The sequence below is a fragment of the Hyla sarda genome, chromosome 1 (assembly GCF_029499605.1).
Source record: "Hyla sarda isolate aHylSar1 chromosome 1, aHylSar1.hap1, whole genome shotgun sequence".
Taxonomy (NCBI): domain Eukaryota; kingdom Metazoa; phylum Chordata; class Amphibia; order Anura; family Hylidae; genus Hyla; species Hyla sarda.
In genome coordinates this window covers 541,349,951-541,363,415 of record NC_079189.1, presented here as the reverse complement: position 1 = coordinate 541,363,415, position 13,465 = coordinate 541,349,951, and the positions used below count along the sequence as shown (strand labels likewise).

At 41.3% G+C, this 13,465-nt stretch overlaps 1 protein-coding gene across 5 annotated transcripts in view; it reads right to left on the bottom strand.

Annotated features, from left to right (window-relative positions):
- The window catches only part of ADAMTS6 (ADAM metallopeptidase with thrombospondin type 1 motif 6), a 333,735-nt gene that overhangs the window by 102,597 nt on the left and 217,673 nt on the right, over positions 1-13,465 (bottom strand). For all 5 annotated transcript variants that reach the window (XM_056541263.1, XM_056541253.1, XM_056541289.1 and 2 more), the window contains exon 10: positions 3,813-3,959. In XM_056541263.1, coding sequence (XP_056397238.1) covers positions 3,813-3,959 — 147 coding nt within the window. The remainder of the gene's footprint in view (positions 1-3,812; positions 3,960-13,465) is intronic.

The following is a 13,465-nucleotide window of genomic DNA, read 5'->3' as shown; positions in this document are numbered from 1 at the left end:
CCACCAGTATTACAGCAGTGTCTCTCCAGGGTTAGGAACACTACAGGCCCACCAGTATTACATCAGTGTCTCTCAAGGGTTTGGAACACTACATGCCCACCAGTATTACAGCAGTGTCTCTCCAGGGTTAGGAACATTACAGGCCCACCAGTATTACAGCAGTGTCTCTCCAGGGTTAGGAACACTACAGGCCCACCAGTATTACAGCAGTGTCTCTCCAGGGTTAGGAACACTACAGGCCCACCAGTATTACAGCAGTGTCTCTCCAGGGTTAGGAACACTACAGGCCCACCAGTATTACAGCAGTGTCTCTCTAGGGTTAGGAACACCACAGGCCCACCAGTATTACAGCAATGTCTCTCCAAGGTTAGGAACACCACAGGTCCACCACTATTACAGCAGTGTCTCTCAAGGGCTAGGAACACTACAGGCTCACCAGTATTACAGCAGTGTCTCTCAAGGGTTAGGAACACTACAGGCTCACCAGTATTACAGCAGTGTTTCTCTAGGGTTAGGGACACCACAGGCCCACCAGTATTACAGCAGTGTCTCTCTAGGGTTAGGAACACTACAGGCCCACCAGTTTTACAGCAGTGTCTCTCAAGGGCTAGGAACACTACAGGCCCACCAGTATTACAGCAGTGTCTCTCCAGGGTTAGGAACACTACAGGCCCACCAGTATTACAGCAGTGTCTCTCCAGGGTTAGGAACACTACAGGCCCACCAGTATTACAGCAGTGTCTCTCCAGGGTTAGGAACACTACAGGCCCACCAGTATTACAGCAGTGTCTCTCTAGGGTTAGGAACACCACAGGCCCACCAGTATTACAGCAGTGTCTCTCAAGGGTTAGGAACACTACAGGCCCACCAGTATTACAGCAGTGTCTCTCCAGAGTAAGGAACACCACAGGCCCACCAGTATTACAGATGTTTCTCTCTAGGGTTAGGAACACTTTAAGTATTCTATCTGCATACAGTACACACGGCAATAAAATTCCAGGCTGAGTATAAATCATCTGACTCTAGGATGGGCATGTCTGAAATACTGTCTGAAATATTGAGTGCCTACAGCGTCCTGGCAGTCACAATGCTGGTGACAGGTTCCATTTGACTCTAAACTCCAATCTTCTGTCACAGTTGAAAACGTATAACCAATTTTTCATTCATATGTTGGAAGACATTTTGTTCTTAGTAATTCAATAAATAGAGAATTTATAAAACACCTTAAAATTTTTTTTTTAGATTCTTGTTTGCTAGTTTGTCTCTCGTTTGTATGAAAAAAAAAAAAAAAACATCCAATAATACACCTACATTGGCACAAACTAAACGCCAAGTCAGAAACATTGCTGAACGGCATCCAGAAGTTGTGGTATGTTTTCCTGTGCCATGTCATTTGTTTACTGCCAGAAAGGTGCAAGTGAGATACACATGTCTAGACTGGGGAAAAGTAGTCTCAACATGGACCACTAAGTCACTTGCTGGAACTAGATGCTGACCGGCTCACCGCCCAAGTATCTGTTTAAAATAATAATTACAACAAAAATCCCAAAACAAGATTTCGAGTTTTAAAATCTACTGAATCACAAAATGCTTAGTTCATTCTCCGTCTTCAAAAATGTTTCCACATAAACTTGCGTTTTCTTCCCAATACCTCACCGTTTGCCAAAATAAATCTTACAGAACAAGATACTTTCAACATTTAAGGATCATCAGCCAGAAAATTAATCAGGCTTTGCCCTACAGTCAACTATATTTTTGGCATAATAATAATTTTTTGTAAAGAAAGATTCCCCAGAACCACATAAGCATATTTTTATATAGTGAAAAGACATAGACGGATCAGTCCTCTCACCTTACATGGACATTTTTGTTTCTTGTACAACTCTATAGAAAAATGAACAGAATGACTATAGTGTCTAATACCAAGAAACAAAAAGTGGGTACAAATGGAACGTCCAGAAAGCAAATAATTTACATTTTGTACTACGCAATGGTTATTTTCTTTGGTTCTATGTTCTCCTAAACCTCATCTTTGTTAAGGAGTTGATTCTTTAAACAAATCCTTTTCCATACACCCTGTCATGGTATATGGCAAGTCCTGACAATATTGATTTAAATCTAGGAGCCAGAACTTGGGAAATGGGAAAGGTGGGAGTTTTTTTTTATTTTAAAGACATGTGCATGAGGTGCAGTGGGAGGGTGACAGCAGTGACAGGAGGTGAAGCAGGAGGGAGGGTGACAGCAGTGACAGGAGATGAAGCAGGAGGGAGGGTGACAGTAGTGACAGGAGGTACAGCAGGAGGGAGGGTGACAGCAGTGACAGGAGTTGCAACAGGAGGGAGGGTGACAGCAGTGACAGGAGGTGCAGCAGGAGGGAGGGTGACAGCAGTGACAGGAGGTGCAGCAGGAGGGAGGGTGACAGCAGTGACAGGAGGTGCAGCAGGAGGGAGGGTGACAGCTGTGACAGGAGGTGCAGCAGGAGGAAGGATGACAGCAGTGACAGGAGGTGCAGCAGGAGGGAGGGTGAAAGGAGGTGCAGCAGTGCCCGGGGATGGATGGGCAGACTTGTTGCAATTCGCAAGCTGCTGGGCAGGGGCAGGATTCCAGACCGGGTGTACAGTCCCCCTCCACACACACACAATAGCACAACCAGCACCCACCTGGTTGGCGTCAGCAGTGCAGGGAGCTCTCCTTCGGCACCCTATGTTATTCCACCAACTTCTCTCCAGCCATGCCACAGTCTCATGCAGTTGTAGGTTGTGGAGGAAGAGGCAGAACATTTTATTTTCTAAAATTTTCCTTCTTTTTGATCTACTCCCGTTTGTCCTCCTAGTTGCTACCCAATTCTGCTAAACATTGTATTACAATCATGGTATGGTCTGGATTTACTATTGTTGAAAGTTTCTTTTTCAAGTTTTTTTTTCCACCAGATGTATTAAATTGGGATAATTGTGGTACACTGATAAAACGTGGCACATTTTGCAATTTGGTATAGAGACCTGAATATGGTAATAACTACTTAGGTATTTATCGAATATCAACAGGATATGCCATAAATGTCTGTTAGGTGTAGATCCCAGAGGTGGGACCTGCATCTATGCTGAGAATGGGGGTCCATGACCTTTGTCCCACCTCAGGCTGTGGCTGTTGGATCCGCATCTAGGCAGAGAAACAATGGAAAAGTGGCCTTGGCACTCTCTATGCTCTTATATTTTCAGCATTATGACTTCAAGTAGTCCCCTCATTTGGGTGGAATTGTACACTGGTCGCTGCACCCTAGAAGTGTTTTATTCCATGGCCTGGTCCTGGCATTCCTGTTTTTTTATTCCACATCTCAAAATAGCTTGATGTGAGGTCTCACTTGGTGCTGCAACAACGTATTGTTATTTGGCATACATAAGAGTTATGCTTAATACACACAACTTTAGAAGGTTAGTACATTCATTGACAGTCTTGCAGGCCCTAGTGCATTTGTACTGGTCTACTGAAGGTATAACACAATGTTGCTCCCCTCCATGGACCTTTTGTCTCTGCACTTATATTTCCATAACACCCAAAGAAGTGAAAAAAGGAGCCATGTCTCCACTTGTCTTTCATCTGTATGCGATGCCCACTGCATTAGGCAGGACGGTGGTCAGTAGATCTCTGTTCTCAATTTGGGTGCACATCCCAGAGGCAGATATAAGATAGAAATACTCCTTTGACACACGTGTGAAGAGATAAAACATTTCTCTATCATTAATCAGTTCTATGAAATTCTAGCAAGTTGATAAGAGTTATAAAATATATACAGTAAAGCAAACAGTACTCACTCTAGAAAGCTGGTGATGTATTCCCTGCTACATGCCGACCAGGAGAAAGGGTTTGTGTTTGACGTAATGTGAGCTGCCATTAACTTTGCTGCTTCGTGACCTTTGGTCCCACATGAGTTTCCAATTCCATCATGATTCATGCCAAAACTGGAACATATGAGGAAGACAACATGTGGAGATAAGCTGGTGTACTGTATGAAAATGTATGACAAAAATATATAAAACCTTAACTAAACACCAAAAGCTGATAATAATTATATTATACCCTTTAGATTATAAGCTCTTAAAAGCAAGATCATCAACTCTTAACGGGAAACGCCAGTGGAAAAAAATGTTTTCACATCAATTGGTGCCAAAAGATAAACAGATTTGTAAATTATATTCCAAGAAGAAGAAAAGAAGACCGTGGCACTCACCAAGATGCTTCAAATGACTTTATTCACCGGGAGACACTGCAGGGAGACAACGGATAAACAAGCAGGGGTGCTTCTGGACCAGAAGCACCCCTGTTTGTTTATCCGTTGTCTCCCTGCAGTGTCACCCGGTGAATAAAGTCGTTTGAAGCATCTTGGTGAGTGCCACGGTCTTCTTTTCTTCTTCTTGGAATATATTCAGATTTTATCTTGTGGACCTGTGTTGCACCGCTCCTGTGCGGACTGTTCAGCCGGTGTAGGAATCAGCTGCGTGGTATTTGAGCCCTCAGGTGTGTCTGCAGTGCCGAGGTTGTCTTATGCAGTTCTAGATTTGTAAATTACTTCTATTTAAAAATCTTCATCCTTCCAGTACTTATCAGCTGCTGTATGTCCTGGAGGAAGTTGTGTAGTCATTCCAGTCAAACACAATGTTCCCTGCTGCCACCACTGTCAAGAGCAGAAGAGGGTTTCTATTGGGATTTGCTACTGTTCTGGACAGTTCCTGACAATGAGGTGGCAGCCAGGAGCACTGTGTCTGACTGGAAAGAACTACACAACTTCCTACAGGGCATACAGCAGTTGATTTGTTTTCTTCTCCGGAGTATACCTTTAAGAGTTGATGGCAGCTAAGAGTAAAATGTTAACCCTTACACAGCTGTAACCTCTCAGTGTATGTAGGAATAGAAAATACAATACAGAGAATAGCAAGTTAGGCATATTTCACTCCCAATACTGAGACTTAATAAGAATAACTCCTCAGTTTAGCAGCTGGGAAACAGTACCAGGACACTGCCACTGTGTCAGAATCTGAGCCCAGGGCAGAATTTACTGGTTCTCTGCTGGGCCAATTCAACCCTCCGGAATAATAAAATATAATTGACTGCCAGGAAGAGTTGACAGAGGAAAGAGGCAGGTCCCTCTGGGTGCAAAAAAAATAAATAAAATAAAAATAAAAAAAAGTAGTAGCCACATGTAGGCTATTATGGCTGACGTAAGTATTAGCCGCATGGCTAGTCAGTACTGTGAGCGGTCTGCCTTACAAATGGCCAAAACAGCACATATTTCATATTCAGACGGAGGAGCATTGTAATTGAATTTTTTATTCTCAGAATATTTCTTAACATTAAAATAAATCATCCGTGCGGTGGACAGAACACATTGTGATTAACATTCAAAGCCTGGTTATTGGGTTTTACCAGACAAAACAGTAACGTGCAGTCATAACATCCTGTTACTCCACCATACCAAGCAGGCAGACGGCTATAGATATTTAAGATGCAGTACAGATTCTATCTGTGTGCCCACATCAATGATTCCTCCAGCAAACGTGTAATTATCAAGGGGTGTACCACATCCTCTCGTGGGCCCAGACTGTCATGTCATGGTGTGCTCTGAACAACTATATGTCTGTACCATGTACAGTATGCGGCAAGCAACTCAAATACAGGTGTCACTGAAAAATTCCAAAAAAATACCAACATTAGGGTAGACATACCTGACATGCCTTTGACTACAGGAGAATCAGAGGCTACTACACATAGTATAAAAGAAGTATATGTCCTTATAACAATAGTTAGGGAGCTGATCTATACGATTTTATTGGTTTAATATTTCTATGCATACCATCTTAACGAAAGGTACATGAAAAATCACTGGACAATAGATTGACACTAGTGCCAAAGAGCCAAGTAGATAGATAGATCTTTGTTTCTGGTGATTATCTATCTATCTATCCATCTATCTAACAAAAAACAGAAAATGGAGTCCTTCATAAGTGAATAATAATATCTTTATTGAACAACAAATGATAAAAACATAATTGCAAGGAGGAATCACAAAACATGGGAACACTAGAACACTGCACCGAAACCTCTGCTGACATATGGTAAAAAGGATCACCACAGTAAAAGCTTAAAAGGGAGGTCAACACAATTAGTGATGGGTCTATTGCACTAAATATGGCCTGAATGGGGATATGATAACCCCCCCCCCCCCCCACAACAGTACAATAATAAGAGTAGCAGCAAACAGTCAGCAGGGTCCAGGGCAGCGTCACCCCAACGCGTGTTTCGGCACGTTACAGCCTTCGTCCACTCCTGGACGAAGGCTGTAACGTGCCGAAACGCGCGTTGGGGTGACGCTGCCTCGGACCCTGCTGACTGTTTGCTGCTACTCTTATTATTCTACTGAATAATTTGATATAGGTTGGTATACACTTTTTTTTAGCACTTTATGCGCTGTTGCACATTGTTTTGAACTGATCCCCTTATATATATTTGTGTGTGTGTGTGTGGGGGTTATCATATCCCCATTCAGGCCATATTTAGTGCAATAGACCCATCACTAATTGTGTTGACCTCCCTTTTAAGCTTTTACTGTGGTGTTCCTTTTTACCATATGTCAGCAGAGGTTTCGGTGCAGTGTTCTAGTGTTCCCATGTTTTGTGATTCCTCCTTGCAATTATGTTTTTATCATTTGTTATTCAATAACGATTATTATGATTTACTTATGAAGGACTCCATTTTCTATTTTTTGGTTTTTGTGTGATTTAGGTGTCTAGATTACCTTACTTTACTTTACAGGGGGTTGTTACCATAGTGGCTAGTGTTTAGGTTTTTTAGCCTTCACTATGTTCCCTCCCCCTCATAAGTGTTGTGTTTGCTCTATCCATCTATCTATACATCCATCGCTTTAGACACCCACAACAAGCTGCCAACATATACAGTAAACGGAGGTGGTGACAGGTGTCTTAGGCCCTTCCAGAAACGCAGCTGAGGAATAATAGTCAGTCAAGCATTAGACAAAAGGGGTTATCCCCCAAATCCTCCTGGCGGTCATCCCCCAGGTAAGCAACTATCATAAATTGCATCATTTATCTCAATACCCCCCTTCCCTATGGTATTCCAAGATTAGGCGATAGAGAAGGCCCCACCAGGTGGCTTCTACCTGCCCCACCAGTCTTAAAGGAGTACTGCACCGATAGACAACTTATCCTCTATCCGCAGGATAGGGGACAAGCGTCTGATCGCGGGCGGTCCGATCGTTGGGACCACCCACGATCTCCAGTAAGGGGACCCGGCACTGCCACGGCTCAGCGCGACTAATGTTCACATCGACCTCACTGAGGTCAACAGGCACGCCTCCTCCATTCAGCTCTATGGGAGAAGTGGGGATGCAGGAACGCTGCATCACAGTCTCTCCCATAGAGATATATGGAGGGGGCGTGTCAGCCACGGCATCATGCTGCAGCCGACACGCCTCCTGCATGGGAGAGCTGTGGCAAAGCCAGTGCTCCGTACAGAAGATCGCGGGGGTACCAGTCTTCGGACCCTCCGGGATCAGACATTTAACATAAGTTGTCTCTCGCTGCAGATCACCTTTAATATTAATACCTTGCTTTTTGGATATAGGGAAAGATCTATCAATTAAGGTTGGTGTGGCAGGCCTAAGCCACCAGGACCACCCCAATGACAAAATGATGACAGATTCCATTTAAGGAATTTACAGTTGATAGCAGGGAGTCATTTGCTCAGGACCCCCATCTTTTGGCCAGAGATGAGATCATTATAGCAAAAAATCTCTTCCTCTGGTGAAGCTTTCTTGTGCAACATTACACAGACAACCCATTGATTCAAATAATCAGTGTGCAATGCATAATTATTCCTCTGGGGGTGCTAAAGAGAGAAACTGAATACTCCTATCAGGGAGTTATACTTTGTAATCTACCTACTGTCTACAAACCCTCGTAAAAAGTAGGAACTGTCTAAAGTATAGACACTTCTCTTTAAACTGCATTCATATTACAGCATACAATAGAAAATGTATTATTGCATAAAAAATGTGGGTTATCACTTACAAACAGCAGCCATATGGACTGTATTTCAAACACCTGGTAACACCCAACAATCCCCAAAGGCGTAACAATGCGATTACACTTAAAGCAGCGGATTGGTTTATTAGCACGTGACATATAACCAGGACCCTCCTACACCAGCTTCACCCCTACAGGGGGTGCCGATTAATCAACAGACAGTAGCAAAAGTATTTCATCCTCTTTAATCACCATAAATCTTATTTTTTGTCAAATATTGAAAGATTTGTATTTGAATTTGCTCCAGACGCAACCTAATCCTCCACCACCTTTGACCCTATTTCTACCACACTCTAACCTCATTTACTTCCAAAGAACAACAGCGTATCAGTAAATCACATCACTTATTTTAACCACACTCCAGTCGGTGGAAGCGAGACTAAACGAAAAAAATAAAAAAATAAATCTGCATGCTGTCAGGGAACATACCGGGGCTGATTCTAACAAGGTTATTTGAGATTCTGCTAAAGACCAGAACATGGAGGCCTGAGCTGCACTTAAGGAACGTGTCAGTCCTTCAGGAATTTAGAAGGCATTTTATTGCATCAGGAGTCTTTAAAGCAATATTTCATCTTAGCCAAAATAATTTAGTCTGAGATTAACACTGACGAATTTGTGTATGCATGTGTTTTTTCTCTCCCGGCTTTTCCAGACAAGCCATTCACTCAAGTGACATTTCATAAAAGAATTTTGTCTTATGAAACATAATGTGCATTGTACAGACGTAAGAATTACCATTTTAAACAGAAGGCAAGAGGTGATGTAGATACGAGCAACAAAGGAGAAAATGCTGCATGAAAGCAAAGGAGCAAACACATGAACTTTTACACCACGATTTAGCAAACTTTTTTTTGGCTGTATATTGATCGACTTATGTTAATTCCTTTGAAGTTAACAGAACGTTTTCACACTTTGTTTTGCGGTCTCAGGCTACATTCACACTACATTTTATTAAGATGGTCGCCGCATCCTATTCATTTGAATGAGCTGGGTCAGATACTTAAGGGCCGCACTAGGGAAACACTGACACAAGTCATGTCTCCAGAACTTCCTTGGCAATATACAATGAAAAATTATAGCTAGAAGGAGTGATAAGTATATAGATAAATAGATAGATAGATAAAATGGCCAAATAGGGCCCAAGTTTTGACACCAAGCGCCAAATATTTTCTTAAGCACCTTGCAATGCTCACTAATGCTAATGTTTATGTAGACTTCTGGGCTATCCGGAAAATAGGCCATAAATATTAAACAGAGGGTGTGGAAACAGCTGATCAGGGGATTGTTGATCATATTGATGACCGATCTTGAGTATAGGCCAGTGTTTCCCAACCAGTGTGATTCCAGCTGCTGCAAAAATAAAACTCCCAGCATGATGGGAGCTGTAGTTTTGCAATCGCTGGAGGCTCCCTGGTTGAGAAACACTGGCATAGGCCATTCATTTTAAAAACCTGGATAACCCCTTTAAATAGGCACGGTCAGGTTTAAAATGTTTATATCAGTTTTATATGTTGTACATCTTGACAAATTTTTAACAGAAATCATGGCTAATAAAAAAAAAACCACTAGGATACCGCATAGCATCCAGAACATAGTCCTGTTGGGGACTAGCACTCCAGGGAGTTAAAAAGCAGACTGCAGTGATTAAATGAAGAGATCCAGCACTGCACAGCAGACTCAGGGAGAAAGTGAATGCATGGTTAGGGCGGGCTCCGTGCTTGCCTCTGACATGCCCCTTAATGAGCAGAGGATGTCAGAACGAGTGAGCAGCAGAACAGAGGGATTTGTAAGCCAAACATAGAAGCTAAATTCAAAATGGCACAGAAGACTACACACATATGTACAGGTGCACACCCAAATATCACAACAATAATATATAGTAAAAAACATGATAATACTTTATTATACATCAATGAAGTATAAAACAGACAAATTAAAATAATTTAAAAACACCACAAATAAATCTTGGAGATGGCAAGATGCACATAAGATTGTAGTATACATAAAATACATACACCTCCACAATGACAATAAATAAGTAGGCAAACCTGTGCCTGCTGAAAAAGGATCACTGATACAAAATTGTAAAGCCTGTAGTCATAGAAGATACACCATGCGGCTGAAAAGCATGCTATCAAGTGTAAAACGTCAGATGAATAAACAGCAATTCCTAAGTCAAGGACCCAATATATCAGCAGTTTACTCCCCTGAGGAAGTTGCTCTGAGGAACGAAACGCGCAGGGTAATCTGAGCACATTCTTTATCTTTGACTCTCCACAGTGTCCAGTTTGTATTACTTGTTCTATACGGCTGATATATTGGGTCCTTGACTTAGGAATTGCTGTTGCTTTTCAGCCGCATGTGTATCTTGTATGAATACAGGCTTTACAATTTTGTATCAGTGATCCTTTTTCATAAGGCACAGGTTTGCCTACTTATTTTTTGTGGAGGTGTATGTATTTTATGTATACTACATGCTTATGTCCTCTGGAGGGTGAGCTTCTTGCCCCCTCCAAGATTTATTTATGGTGTTTTTAAATTATTACATTTTTTGTCCATTTTGTACTTCATTGGTGTATAATAAAGTAGTATCATGTTTTCTACTATATATTATTGTTGTGATATTTAGGTGTTCACCTGTCTATACAGTGTGTAGTGTTCTGTGCCATTTTGAATTCAGTGTATTCGCATTGTTCTGCACCCCAGCCAATATATGTAGCAGAGCCCCCCGCTTTTTTACAAACATAGAAGCTAGACAGATAAAGACATGTAAAGCATCTGCATGACGTAGTAAATAACAAATATAAGCATTTGTTTTCTGTGATATGACAGGTACACTTCACTTTAAGTTGTAATAAAATATACTTATTCACATATACACAGAGGAGAACCTATTTTATAAAAATCTAAATATCCTCTCTGTATGTTTTCATAATGATGATTAAAAAACAAGTATACATCTCATGGTTAGTGCCTAAAGCTGACCACTGCCCCACTAAATACAGTAGAGAGTTGTTCCAGGCTCCATATTGATCCATCTTCTCAAGATAGACCGCCTTGGTGGAGTATTAATAGAACGCCTGGCTGGATAAGGTATTCATTTAGCGTCTCAATAATTCTACCTTGAGGACTACTTTCCATGCAACGCTAAGACATGATTCCCATTTAATACAAACTGAACCACATCACAGAAACCAAAACTGTTTTTCTAAGCTTCACATTTATGACATTTCAGCCTACTTAGGCAATAAATCATAATGGCTGAAAACCCAAAGAAGTATTCTGTTCACATTTACAGAGACCGAATGTTTTTATAACAGAAACAGACACGAGACATAATAATCAAATTCACTGCGTAAGTAGATAGACAGGCAAGTGGTAATTATTCACGCAAGGAAGAAAACATACGGATGGCTGTCTATAGGGTGAAAAGGGGATAGAAACAGCACATGTACAGAGATAACCGGATGTTTTTCATGTGGTGGCTATATATATATACATGCCATGGAAATAGCCATCCCATAGAAACCAGCAAGGATACTAATGACAGCTTGCAAAAATATTACACTATATTTGCTAAGCCCATTTCTATGACTACCTCGAACTGTTTTATACAAAAACTTGACCCATAGGGAGGAAAACCAAACTACAACATCAACACGATTTTGTTAAAGGGGTATTAAAGGATTTTTTTTAAAAAAAATTTATTTGACTATGCTACAGTGGCTGTAAAGCTAGTGTAGTTCATAATATAGTGTCTGTACCTGTGTGTGATGGTTTTCTCACAATTCTTCTGTGATTTTCACTCCAATATTTATTTTTAACAGAATACATAATGACTGTTGTCTCAGATTTTTCCCAGCTTGCAATGTGGCCGAGACATGATATCACTAGTCAGCTGATGACAGGGAGCCTGTCTGCTTCAATGGGTGGAGTGATCGCTTGGTGGGAGAGAGATCAATCTGAAAACCACAGGTCTTTTGATGGATGCAGCTCATTTATGTTTCAATGGGTGGGGTGGCTGATGTGTGGGAGGGAGGAAAGTAGAATTATGGGATTTGTAGTCAAACAAAGAAAAGTCAAACAGGAAATACCAGTTCACAAAAAGCTAGCCACAGTGTTATGGTAATCTGACAACATAGCCATTTAGCCTCATTTAGCCCCTAAACATGTCCATTACTTGCTGCCAAGTACGTACTAATATCACCTTATTACTCCTTTAAAAAAACAAGTTCACAACATACCTATAAAACAAAGCCTACAACACATAGTATTACGTAGCTCTTTTCACCCGTCAAAATGAGTAATAAAAAAGGTTGGCCCATTGTTTTCATCAAGAATACATGCTGCGGTTCACACTGTGCATGGTGGCACATATTTTTGAGCAGGCATACTGGAATAAGTCACATGTCACATTTCCCAAGTATATCATAATGAATGGCACTAATCTGCAGCCATTACAATGTCACTGGATATTTTTTTTTCTCTCGTTGAAAAACGTGCTTTTTAAAGGGGTTCTCCACCATAAGGTGATTTTAGTACGTACCTGTCAGACAATAATGGATATGTTAAGGAATTATCTGCGCTTATCTTGGGGCTAAATGGCAATGTTGCGAGATTACCATAACTGCTTGTGAATTGTTTGACTTTTCTTTTTTTGACAAATCCCACAATTCCATCTTCCTCCCTCCCACACATCAGCCACCCCCACCCATTGAAACATAAAGGAGCTGCATCCATTCAAAAGACTTGTGGTTTTCAAGCAGGGTGCCTACAGCTGTTGCATTAGTTGCAGATTGATCTCTCTCCCACCAAGCGATCGCTCCACCCATTGAAGCAGACAGGCTCCCTGTCATCAGCTGACTAGTGAGGTCAGGTCTCGGCCACATGGCAACCTGGGAAAAATCGGAGACAACAGTAATTTTGTATGCTGATAAAAAATAAATATTGGAGTGAAAATCACAGAAGAATTGTGAGAAAACCATCACACACAGGTACAGACACTATATTATGAACTACACTAACTTTACAGCCCCTGTAGCATAGTCAAATGAAAAAAAAAATCCTGGAATACCCCTTTAATTGGACATTTACATTTTACAGGTTGGTATTAGAAACATACAGCTGTTTAGCTCTACCCTGCTATCAAACAAGTGACCTTTTTTCGTTTAATTTAAAGGAGATATCCGACAGAATTTTTTTAATTTATCAATTGTGCCTGGGTTGCAAAAAATAAAATAAACTGTAAACGCCTCTGATGTGCCGATATTGGTCTTCTATATTTTTGGCCTGGTCCTCTTCCGCATCTTGGAGCCTGATGCATCACATTGTGATCAGCTTATCGCCAGCCGCAGCGATGCCCTGCCTTG